This window comes from Pseudonaja textilis, chromosome 1 (assembly GCF_049901715.1).
Source record: "Pseudonaja textilis isolate UNSWEBS1 chromosome 1, rPseTex1.2, whole genome shotgun sequence".
Lineage (NCBI taxonomy): Eukaryota > Metazoa > Chordata > Lepidosauria > Squamata > Elapidae > Pseudonaja > Pseudonaja textilis.
In genome coordinates, this window is record NC_141990.1 from 36,255,773 (window position 1) to 36,268,104 (window position 12,332).

The 12,332-nt window shown below is 35.0% G+C and overlaps 1 protein-coding gene and 1 long non-coding RNA gene across 2 annotated transcripts in view; one reads left to right on the forward strand and one right to left on the reverse strand.

The window, feature by feature from the left end:
- Positions 1-12,332, reverse strand: part of LOC148127564 (uncharacterized) — a 141,097-nt gene that overhangs the window by 56,479 nt on the left and 72,286 nt on the right. The gene's annotated exons all lie outside the window — the stretch shown is intronic.
- The window catches only part of FSHR (follicle stimulating hormone receptor), a 29,801-nt gene that overhangs the window by 13,748 nt on the left and 3,721 nt on the right, over positions 1-12,332 (forward strand). Inside the window, exons 6-8 of the mRNA XM_087923454.1 lie at positions 2,476-2,544; positions 4,042-4,116; positions 10,584-10,769. Coding sequence (XP_087779580.1) covers positions 2,476-2,544; positions 4,042-4,116; positions 10,584-10,769 — 330 coding nt within the window. The remainder of the gene's footprint in view (positions 1-2,475; positions 2,545-4,041; positions 4,117-10,583; positions 10,770-12,332) is intronic.

The following is a 12,332-nucleotide window of genomic DNA, read 5'->3' on the forward strand; positions in this document are numbered from 1 at the left end:
AGGTCTTCTCTCCACTGCCACAAGAGCTTATGTCAGGGCACCTGACAGTGAAGCTCTATCTCTCTGGTTTGTCACCTCCAAAGGCATTATGGAAGATTTTTTGGTAAGCTGTAATAGATTCTGACATGTATTGAAGATGTGACACCAAAGGGCACGTGCCTTTCACTGTCAAAAGGGTAATCTCCCCTACCAAGAACATAATTGATTTCCACATCAACCTTCACACACCCTTTCGGACCTTAGATAAGTGTATCGCTTGAATGGGCAGGTTTCACTCTGGATTAGAGACCAAGTGTGAAGGATTTCTGACAGTTTAATTAAATGATTCATTGTTAACCCATCACTCAGGCTTGCCACTTTGGGTTAAAAGTGAATGAGCCTTACCAAGTCACAATAAGAGCAGGAAAGAAAGCAAATTATGAGGGAGGAATGATAAATATAGCTGACTGTAGATTGTTTGGGTCTAAGCAAGGAGCAGGAAAAGCATATTAACTTCATTGTATCCCGAGGAACAAATTCTCAGCAGGCTTTGAGATTCCATGGGTGGACGACTTGGGTTTTGTTATTATTCCATCATTTTGCTAGCACATTCCATATTAAAAGGAATAGTATATTCTAACAAATTAAATGCTTGCATAGAGGAGTGGTTACAGAAGGAGGGCTGAGATTGTAAAATGTATGTTCAGATGACCAAGAACTAGCTTAAATAGAAAGGGCTGAGAAGTGGGCTCACTAAACTAATTTAATTATCTTTGAATGCCCTTATTAGGAACGATGTAACTGAAACATAAAGAGAACATATACCTATTCCAATATGTTTACAATCTAAAATCTGCCCCAGGAAAAGAGATGAGAGCAGGGGTAAACAAGTGAACAATGCGTGCCTGTTCATTTATACCTATTCATACTGTATCTGTAATACATACTATAGTGCTATCTTCCTATTCTACTATAAAGAACTATGAGTAGATATAAATTATTTAAACATACATTCTGCCTCTATTTATCACTGTTTCCATTTCTTTCTCCCAATTCTGTGACAATGTGAGGACAAACTCTAGCAAGCAACTAACCTTTCTGTATTATATAATGCCCTGTTAGTGCTAAACAAACACAGACTCTGATATTTGAAAAAATGGTAAGATTTGACTATATAATAAAATTTTACTGTAGGATCAATCTGAAAATTTTGTTAATATTCTTACTGGTGAATTGCAAGTTAACTAATAAATTAATAAAATAATTTACATTGAGAAAACCAAACGAATCCAACAATACAAACAGAAAAAATTATCTTAAAACATAATTTGAAGTAGGAATAAATAGCAAATAGTTAAGAATCTCTTAACAATCAACAGACCGAGGAAGTAATCCTACATCCTTTTAACCAGAGCATGGAGATATCCCACAAAAAGTTTTTAAAAGATACATTCTCATGATTTCCTTTTATTTCATCTCTAGCCTGGTTAAAGTCACATTTAGCTATTTCAGTTTAAACTAGCATTGACATCCTCTTTTATCATGACTTTTTTATTTATTCCCAGCTTTATTATTTTTTATAAAGAACTCAAGGCAGCAAACAATCTAATACTCCTCTTTCCTCCTCTTTTCTTCACAACAACACTGTGAGGTGGATTGGGTTGAGGGAGGGAGAGTGAGTGGCTTAAGATCATCCAGGTGGCTTTCATAGCTGGATTGGAACTCACCAGGTTTCTAGTCTGGCTCACCAGGTTTCTTGTCTGGTTTCTAGACCAAACTGGCTTTCATAATCTTCAGTACTTCCTTACATATATAGTTGAATGCCCTCTCCCCTTCATCACTGGGCATTGCCCTCCATGGCAATTTTCCTTGAGCTGCTGGATAAAAATTAGATACCTAATTTATGCAATAGTATCTGCTATAGTAACCAACTGGTGCTTCAGAAAGTGCCCACTAGAAACTTTGTGGACTTTTTGAATTCATGGATTCACTGTTTGTTTTTTAGGGAGAGGGATCTGTTTTTTTAAATGTTAATTTAATACTCTTTTGAAACTTTTGTTTAAAAATAAGGTCTAAACTATAGGCATTTAAATTAGAAGAACGCTAGATCTCTGTTCATGAATAGCCTGACTGAAGGACACAAAAAAGCATAATTTTGCCTCTTACTTGACACTCAGGAGACTTTAATGGCAGCTACATGTTCTGCCCTCGGCACCCATCTGCACTCTTAAGTGCTTTAGCACACATTAAAGAGAGTGGTTGATCCTTGTTTTTTCCCCACCACCAGGTAGTATACGGTGAGAAAGTCCTGAAATTCCTTCAATCTTTTTCTTGAACTTGTTTCTCATTAAGAATAGGTGGGGAGGGGGACTGGAAGAATGCATCAAGTTGATGCAACTGTGTTTGTGAAAAATGTATTGTTATTAAACTAACTGAACAACAGAGTTTGTACTAAAAGTCTTTTAGGGGTTAAAAAACAACTTTTTTTTCTTGCAGAAGACTGAATAAAAATGGAATATGTGAAATTGAAAACCATGCCTTCAATGGAACTATCTTGTCTGAGCTGTGCGTATATTTGTATGGTATGGTATGGTATGGTATGGTAGGGTTAGGTTAGGTTAGGTTAGGTTAGGTTAGGTTAGGTTAGGATTACATTACATTACATTACATTACATTACATTACATTACATTACATTACATTACATTACATTACATTACATGGAAATATTTTTAAGATTTCCTGTGAAATAGTTACTGCAGCAAAAACTTTCATTTCACTTTCGCACTGCTTAAAAGTATAGTGTGTTCTCTAAACTATGGTTATATTAGCAGGAAGTATTTTTGTCCTGTGTAAGTAGCATAAGGGAGAAGAAGAATGAATTTTACCAAAGCTTTATACTTTATATATCCTCTCTGCCCAATATCTGGAATAGAACGTATATACTTGCTTAAAGGACTGTCATGTTAATTTGTGGCATCAAAGCTTGTGCCAGGCTTTCTAAATCTAGGACTCTATCATAAGGCATATAGAAAGCACCAATAAGAAAAACATGTAACTATGAATAGATAAATTATTTGAATGGAGAGTGATAAGTAAGTTAGATACCAAAGACAAAATCTCAAAGTTCTTAAGTTTTGAAATATTCCACAAGAATACAAATGCTACCTACATACCTGAATATTGGATTCAGCTGACAATATTCCAAACAGGAGGTCATTCTTGGTTTTCAGAATGGAACTGTAGACTGCAGGACAAGGGTCTTCAAACTTGGCAAGTTTAAGACTTGTGGACTTCAATTCCCAGAATTCCTGAACTAACATGACTGGAGGAGGAATTCTGGGAGTTGAAATCCACAAATCTTAAAGCTGTCAAGTTTGAAGACCCCTGCTGTAGACTAACCTTTGACTTAAAAAAACATTCTCCAAGATGGCATCTTCAGTTGGATGGAAACTGCCATACCAGAATTCCCAGTGAACATGACCAAGAGAAATCTAAATTAAATGAAATCATTTAAGCAATGCAATTAGTTGAGTGGAGGGATGAAATTAAATAAGAATTTTCCAAACTTGTAAACCAGGGATCTCAGACCTTTCTGAAGCCATATATTGGTGACATGGAATGGTTCTCATGATGAAATTGTCATGAAATTAAATGGTTATGGTCATGTCCTGAAATGAAATGACCCAAAATAGTCATTTCCCAAATGCAACTGGTAAAGATCTCCCCTTTGTTTCCAACTCTCCCAGGATTTATGCCAGCATAGCTTTCTTTATTATAGGGACTGATGGATACATTTCCAAGCGACGCATAGCATTGCAGCAATATTTATTTTCTGAAGGAAGCCTATGAACGTGCATGAAGCTCATTTATTTTTCTTGGGGAAAAATGTTGTTGGATGGCCTTTTGTTTTTCAGAAGTTTTTCATTATAAAGCAACCTTGTCAAATGCCACAGGGAGTCTGTGAGCAATTAGAGAGGTCTCTAAAGATACATGAATATGTAGATACCTTCTTGAAGGACCTAGCTTTAAACAATTTTGTTGTTTTTTTATTTATCTAACAGAAATCTGAGTGATAATTATAACCTAGAAAAGTTACCGAATGAAGTTTTCCAAGGAGCCCTTGGACCAGGTTATTTGTAAGTAATAATTCTTGTTATGTACTTACCATTGCTGATGCTTGTATAATTTCAGCTAAGTAGATGTTAAGATACCATCATGGCTCACATAAAAAAAATGCACGTGGCTTTATTAAATTTAAGAAGTATTTAAATTTCATCACTGCATGAATCTCTTCGCTCTGCAATGTATATTTACTTTTGATTCTTTGCTCCCCTAAAGAGCACAAAATAATTAACACATAATTCCCAATTTATGATTCATTTAAGGAGCTTTGGGTATATAAAAAACTAAGGAATGTATTTCCTCATGAACTGGCAATGGATTCCAATTTTAGATAATCTAAAAGGGAGTGAGAAAAATTCATAGTCAATAGAGTTACAGATTGTAGGGATTAGAAGGAATCTTAGAGGTCATCTAGTCCAAACTCCTACTCATTTCAAGAATCCAGCAGAATCTCCATTGCTGATAGCCATTCATTCTCCTGTCAAAAGTATCCACCAAGACAGAGTCCCATTTTTCTAAGCAGGCTGTTTCACTACTTAATTCATCCTAATATTCCACCTGAATCATCTTCTTTTGTTTTCAACCATTGATTCTGTCTTAATCTGACAGGTTTATAGGCATTTGTAGTATGTTGTTACATCTGCCTTTATATTCACTTTTATAAACATGCCCATCTCCTTTAAGATTTGGCCTCTGGGCTCCTTAACTTGGAGGTAGCGGCTTCAGACTCTTCATATCTCTTCGAAGTTGCAGTACCCAGAATGGGACCCCATACTCTAGTTCAGCATAACCATATAATGGATAAAATAAATAAAAGCTCCATATTGAGAGGCAAAAACAGGGAAGTTTTCCAGTATTTTATGGGTATGTTTATGTATGTTATTTGGCTCCATATTGTAATATGGATAAGTACACCAATGATTTCATCTTGTTATGCTATTCATTGGATAGTCAGCCAGATGTTCAGACCGGATTTGGCATTTTTGTGCACCTATCAAATCCTTTCCAAGGATTTAGGATAGGCAGATGTGGATGTTTGATAGTCTTTAACGTATGACCACAATATGTAAGTTATCCCAAGTAAAGCTGCCTTTTGAAATTAACTAATTGTGATTTTGTCAATGCCAATGGTGTTCAAGTAGTGCTCCAGTTGTTTTGGGATTGTACTGAAGATGTCTATATTATTATTATTATCAAATCTATATGCTGCTCATCTAGCATTTCAAGGCAACACTGATATGATTAAGGTTCATGTCACCTTTATCATTTTGGAATTATTACGATTCTGATTATAATTATTAGTAGTAATGGTATCCTTCAAATCAAAAGCTATAGATCAGGGTTAGCCTGCAAAAGAGGAAGAGACAAGGAGCAGGAAGTCATAAGTACCATGATGACAAACTCTAATATATCATATTGTATGGTATATACAATAAATTTCCACACCTTCTGATCTTTTTCAATAACCTGTTGGAGAGTAAAACAACTCTACTCTGCCAATCACAAAGCCAATTTATTCTACTCATTTTTATTTAATTTTTATTGCTACTTTTGCCCGTTTAATCTACCTTCCCAGGCAGGAAGGCCAACAAATCCCTCTACTGTTTTTGTATTCACTGTATCATTTACTTATATAGGGGAACAGTAACAGATTCTTCCAATTGGCCAAGCATAAATACACAGATTTAATATACTGTACAGCCAATCCATATAAAAACCACATAATTTGTTTTAACATTTCTCTAGTTACACCATTAGTATCTGCAATTTTACAATGTTTCCATATTTTCATGTATTTATTATTTGCTTTTCATCATTGGGTGGGTGTTAAATATCCATTTTGATAATTGAATAGCATTGGCTTCAAATTCCTCCTTCAACCTATAAATTTTAATTCCCATGCAAATCTTTAAAATATACTTTCTATCATTCCTTCACTTCAATTTCATCCCAAATCATTTCATCATTTTTATTTTTAATTTCTTTCACTCTGCTGCAGGCATCTTTTAGTCATCTCCATCTATTTCCAAAATAATGTTATTTCAATCAAAATCACTCTACGTTTTCTCTGCCTTTTTTCATCTTACTTGTGCCTTGTTTTTATCTTTTTAAGCAGTATACAATATTTTTCTGTCATCTTTATTTTTTTGCAGCACTAATTCTTTTACATGCATTTTTATCCACATGTACATTTCATCATTTTCCAAAAATACTCCTTACTTACTTTATATACAGCATTTTAAGTGCTGTTTGGATGAGAATTCAGAATTCAAGACTTAAGAGTCAACCATGCTATTTAATAAAAGGTTATTCATTATGCTGGAAAAAAGAACAAGAGCAAAAACATTGATTTATCTCGCAATTCTGTTTTTACCAAGCAGAAATGTTACTTCAAGCCAATCGCTCTTGTAATTGAAAATATATTTAGTTAAGGTGACAGATGTCTAGAAGAACATGAAGTTGGCCAGGATCAGAAAAAGGCAATTCATCATCTATGATACAATAGTAATAAAACAGAATAATTCTCATAAAAATAACTCACTGTTTGAATTTAAACGATTGGATGAAACTGAATTGCAGTGAAATCAACTTGATAATCCTTTAGTACATATTTGTATTCAGCTCCTGCTTACAAAGGTACTACATTAACATTGTCCTAAAGGAAATATATAACCTACCAAACACACACACACAAATGCACATTGTGCATGAGATGTATGCACATACACATACATATCATCTCACGTCTCATCCCCAGAGAAACATTTCTTGTTTAAATGGAGCTCTAGTAACTGTATATCCAAATGTGAAATGTGTACACGAAGTAGAATTGGCATCCTGTACAGAAAAGAACATAACATATAAGGATTTTCCATAGAAGTGAATGAGGACACATCTGGAAATTTGAGGACCATATGAGGCTAATAGTATTATGACAACCAGACAAAACAGTAAAAAAAATTAACAAAAATAAAACTCCTATTCTTCACTGAATAATTAGATTTAATTGTCCAGGTGTAAATAGCATATTTAAACAAGAGGTTGAGGAATCACTTATTTGAATTATTTTCCATATAACAACAAAATGGAAATCTTGCTTTTTTGGAAACTTGAATAGCTATTGGAATTTCAAATAAGTTTTGTATTGTTAATAGCGTTTTGTCAAAAAAGGGTCTAATTTTCCAAAGAAAAAGCAATGCAGTATCTATCTTTGGAGTTACAAACTTCCTGATGAACAGAGAAATTGTTCCAGTTTCACACTGTTCACAGATAGAGTCTTAAATGCTCGAAACTCTGTCCAGGCACACCTGGCACTTATCAATTTTGATTGCAAGCTATCATCCTCCTCAATATGTTGTCCCATGCAACTTGTTCTTGCCTTCTAGCTTCCCTCTTCCCTCTAGGCATGATATTGAGAATCTAGTGCAGGATCTAAATTTGCAGAGGGAGAGTCTGAAGCAATAATTCTGCCTCAGCATCAGGGCTAGGACTTGCTCCCTCAACAGGAAGTCTGTCTGGTGTTGTGTCCTGTTTCCTTGTTCTCTCATCAATAGTTTACATGCCAATAGCATGATAAAAGATCCTTCAATGATGAGAATCATAGCAGACGAAAAGGCTTCCAATCTGTCAAGATTTGTATCTATTCTAGCATAATCCCCATACTCTTATGATATATTTTTAAGAGTATTATATTTTCACAAAGCATCTTATTAGAAAATTGGAAACCTACAGAGTGAATCAAAATGATGAAATTACTATTACTACCAGTGCTAAAAACCCAATGGTACATTTAACTACTATCTTAAAATTTACTTCCAGAGTTGGTTACTTAAATCTACAAATAGAATCAACCAACCAGCTAGACAAGGGATCAAATCTCCTCCTTCAAAGATTTAAGATAGATAAAATAATTTTTTGTTTTAAACAGTCTCAAACTGAATTTAAATTAAAACTGTATACAAATGATGAACATGTAATTGCTAAAATGTAAATGTTTATATTTACATTTTCAGTAAAAGTTTTATTGAAATTTGAAACAAAAGAAGAATGTGAAAGCCTATATCAAAGTGGGATAAAAATCTTGGTCACAATATGTGGGTGAATATGTGGTTAAAAGAACTGAAATTTACATTATATTAAAAACACAGCAACTTTTTAATAAAATGGTGTATCTTTGTCACCAGAAAAGTTGTCTAGAATACATAAATGTATTTCAAGTTTATTTAGAAACATGAACAACATGAAGGGACATTTTATCATGCTTGATGGACATGTAAAAAGCCAGAAAGTTTTGGATTCAAATACATACAGTAATTCGGAAGATTTTAAACTTTAATATATGATTGAAACTAGAGGTTTTTCTTCTGGGACTTATCAATAAACAATTGGGGGAAAAGTCATGGAACTTTATTTTTATATATGAAAACTGCAGCAAGATTATTACATGGATGAAACTAAAAATATAAGATTTATGGTTTTAATGTTTAGAAAAGAGATTATTAAAAAATGAGAGAGAAATTTATACTTATAACTCCTGTAAAGAAAACTAAAAGCTATTTCTTTATATTTTCTTTCTTTTCTCTGCATGTTTTGTTTTTTTCTTCTTCTTGCTGTTTTCTTCTGTCTTAATATTAGTTTCTATTAGGTTTTACCTTTCTTTTTTAAATTTTAATAAAATTATGTGGAAAAAAAACCCTCTTCCTTCGAACCAATTAGTTGAGCTCTTGGCCTTTCAATATCGACTTCAGCAACAGAGTGGTCAATGACTGGGACACTCTACCTGACTCTGTGGTTTCTTCCCCAAACCCCAAAAACTTTAACCTTAGATTGTCCACTATTGACCTCACCCCTTTCCTAAGAGGTCTGTAGGGGGCGTGCATAAGCACACCAATGTGCCTACTGTCCCTGTCCTATTGTTTCTTTTATTTTTATTTTTTATTTTTCTTATATGTATCCATGTATTCATAACTATGTTTTTACTTATACCTATTATTTTGTAAGCAATTGACATAAATAAATAAATAAACAAACAAACAAACAAACAAACCAGAAACTTCTACCTAGTTGACTTCCAATTTGGAATATGATGTGCTTATGCACTCAGAACCAGAAACACATAAAATAATAATGCCAGGATGAAAGCTTCTTTTTCAGCAATAGGTATTGCTGATGACAAACTGTGTATTTTTATTATTATTATTATTATTATTATTATTATTATTATTATTATTATTATTATTAATTTCTAAATAATTAGCACCAACTTGGCCCAAACTTTTCAAAACAACTATGTTGTGAGCCAGAAAAGATCTTGATCCTTGGCAAGGCTCCGTAGTCATTTTTTTTTCTCTTAGTGGTCATATTGATCTTGTCCTAATTGTCAATTTTCTGCAATGAACACAGACTATTCCCTCCAATCACTTTTCAGCCACAGCTTCTCTCTTCAATCAGTTTTTCTCACTTCGTCAGTTTTCTGTTATCATCCAACCCTCGCTCTTTTGAGTTTCTTTTCTCCTTTAGGCCACTATAAAATGAAAAGAGTTCTGCCCCAACTGCTAATCCTGCAGGATATTTTCCTCCCCTAGTGATTTAAATTTATCTGTGTTCATCTTTCAACTGTACTGATTCATTCTGAAACATACAAACAGAATTTCTTCATCAATTCCAGATTACCATTTCTGCAAAAATTTCCTTTTTTCTAGCATAGACCTCAAAGAGATTGCTTCTCTTGGTATCCTTGTTTATTTACAAGCTTCTCTTGAAAATAAAAGTTAACTATTTTCTACTTCTGCAGCTAATTTCTACTTCAAATGCTAATCAGTGATAATATAGGAGTGTCATGAACATTCTAATTTCTCAAGAATATATGTCAGCTCAAGCAGAATTTTGGCAAACCCTGTGAATTCTGAAAAGGAAAGAGACATTTTCTTTTAAGCAGTGGGGGTGGGGGGATAATCCGTGATCTAAAATCAAAAGAGGCAAAGTACTAAAGTTTCAGGAAAAAAAATAGACAATCAGTAAATGGATTTTATAGGCACTCCGTCCTGAGGGTCAGAGGAGGAAAATACTTCCAATGACAGTAAGATTATAATTAGAGCAAGCTAAGGAAATGTCAGTGCCTGTTCCTTTAACAACTGTCTGACAATTTTAATTTTTTAATTAGCCAAAGTGAAAAAGCTACTTGTGGTGAAATCCCAGCTTCATAAAAATAATAAAAGTATGAATCTTGTCTTTTGAGTATTTTAGCCCTAAGTTTACACTTTTAAAGAGAAAGGAGGCATACAGTATGTTTACTGCAGGTAAGACTCAGTCATTTCACAGAAAAGTGCTCCTAATTTTTGCACAGGATTGTACAGCCTGTACTTTTTGATTTCTTTATCAGTTTACCTTAAACAGTTAACAAAGCTGACGTTGAACTATTTCCAACATTCCGTTAACGAAACTGTGTAGCATCTTAAATTCTCATTATCTTTTCTTGCAGGGATATTTCTGAGACAAAGATCAGCCAACTACCAAACATTGGTTTAGAGCACATTAACAAGTTGGTAGCGAAATCTACGTACAACTTAAAAAAGCTCCCTCCCTTGGACAAGTTCCATGCTTTGATTGAGGCAAACCTCACATATCCAAGCCACTGCTGTGCATTTGAAAATCGGACTAAGCAAAAGTGAGTAGCTCATTTGTTTTCTGTGTAGGGTCTGATGCATTTCTGACTACCACAGTCTGCTCTGATTTTCACAACTAGCCTGAGTAACATGCAATTTGTTTAATCTGCCAGTCAGGAGGGGGAAAAAAAACATGCAGCCAGCCCTTAGGTTTCTCAGCCCAGCAAAGAAACATAAACATTAGAGACTTTCCTTCTCTCACAAGTTGGATTCTGATTGTAGTGGCCAAGTTTCTTCCTGAATAACCAGTTACCAGAGATGGACATGGCCAGGGGTGGGATTCTACAGGTTTTCACCTATTCACTAGAACCAGTTGTTAACATTCTAAGCAGTTCAGAGAACCGGTTGTTTGAAGAAATTACTGGCCTAATCCTGTAAGGAAAGCAGGAAGGAAACATTCTGGTATTGCTTACAGAAACTGCCTCTCCGTTAACCCTTATTACATTCTTGGCAGGACTAGACTTCCTGTCTCTGGAACTTCTCTGGAGATTTTTTCCCCTCCTTTGCTGGTACTTTGCTTGTGTAGAGTGACTATTCAAAGTTGTGTGGAATGACTATTCACTGAAAAAAGTGACTTATAAACATTTTTCACACTTACAACTATTGCAGCATCCCCACAGTCACGAGAGGCCAGGTGAGGAGATGCATGCCTCGATGTGAGTGATGTTGAGTTGGCCACGCCCAGCCAGTGACATTACCACCAAGCCACACCCACCAACTAAGCCACGCCCACAGAACCTGTTGTTAAAAAAATTGAATCCAACCCCTGGACATGGCCCTCCAAAATATAGTTACATTCTACTTTTTAACAGTCCTAGCTAGAAGACAATAACATCTGGAGGATAATAGACTATTTACTTATACATTAGATTTTTCAAATAAGAGGGAGATGGGGATTAAAAGAAACTCTGCTCCTTTCTGGCTTTTGGGGGTGGAACAGGAAGTTCAAATGGGAGGCCATATTCAGCAGCTATGTAAAGAATCCCCTTTCTACCCGAAGTATCATCAGCTGTAGCCCTCCTCTCAAAAGAATGAATCCTGTAAAAAATATTTCTGCAACTTTCCCTCATTTAAGAACACAAGAAGGATAAAGCAGGCCTTGGCATTTGGACAACCTTGGGGCAGGAGAAAAATGAAAACAGTGAAATAGATGTCACCACTGTGTTCATTTTAATAACTCCAGTTTTCAGATATAAGCATTAGCATAACCCCTCATGGAGTTTCACTGGTGCTAATCATCAGGTCTTCTCATTGTTTTAAATAAGACTTCCTTCATGTTGATTTGCCATCCCTGTATGACTTAGGCCTTCATGCATCAAGAGACCTCCTCATTTATTTCTGCCTTTTCAACTATTCTTTGTGATGTGCACAATGACTGGAGGGGAGGAAATATACCCTGCCACTGCTGCCCCTCGATCTCCTTCCTTTACTGCCACTCCTGAATTAGCCTCAAACACCAGCAGCACTATCATCCGAGTCCTCTCCCTCCTCCCTTCAGCTGGCAAAGGTGTGTGTGTGTTTTGTGCCACCGTAGTCATGTGACTTTTATTTTCCCTTTTCCCTCA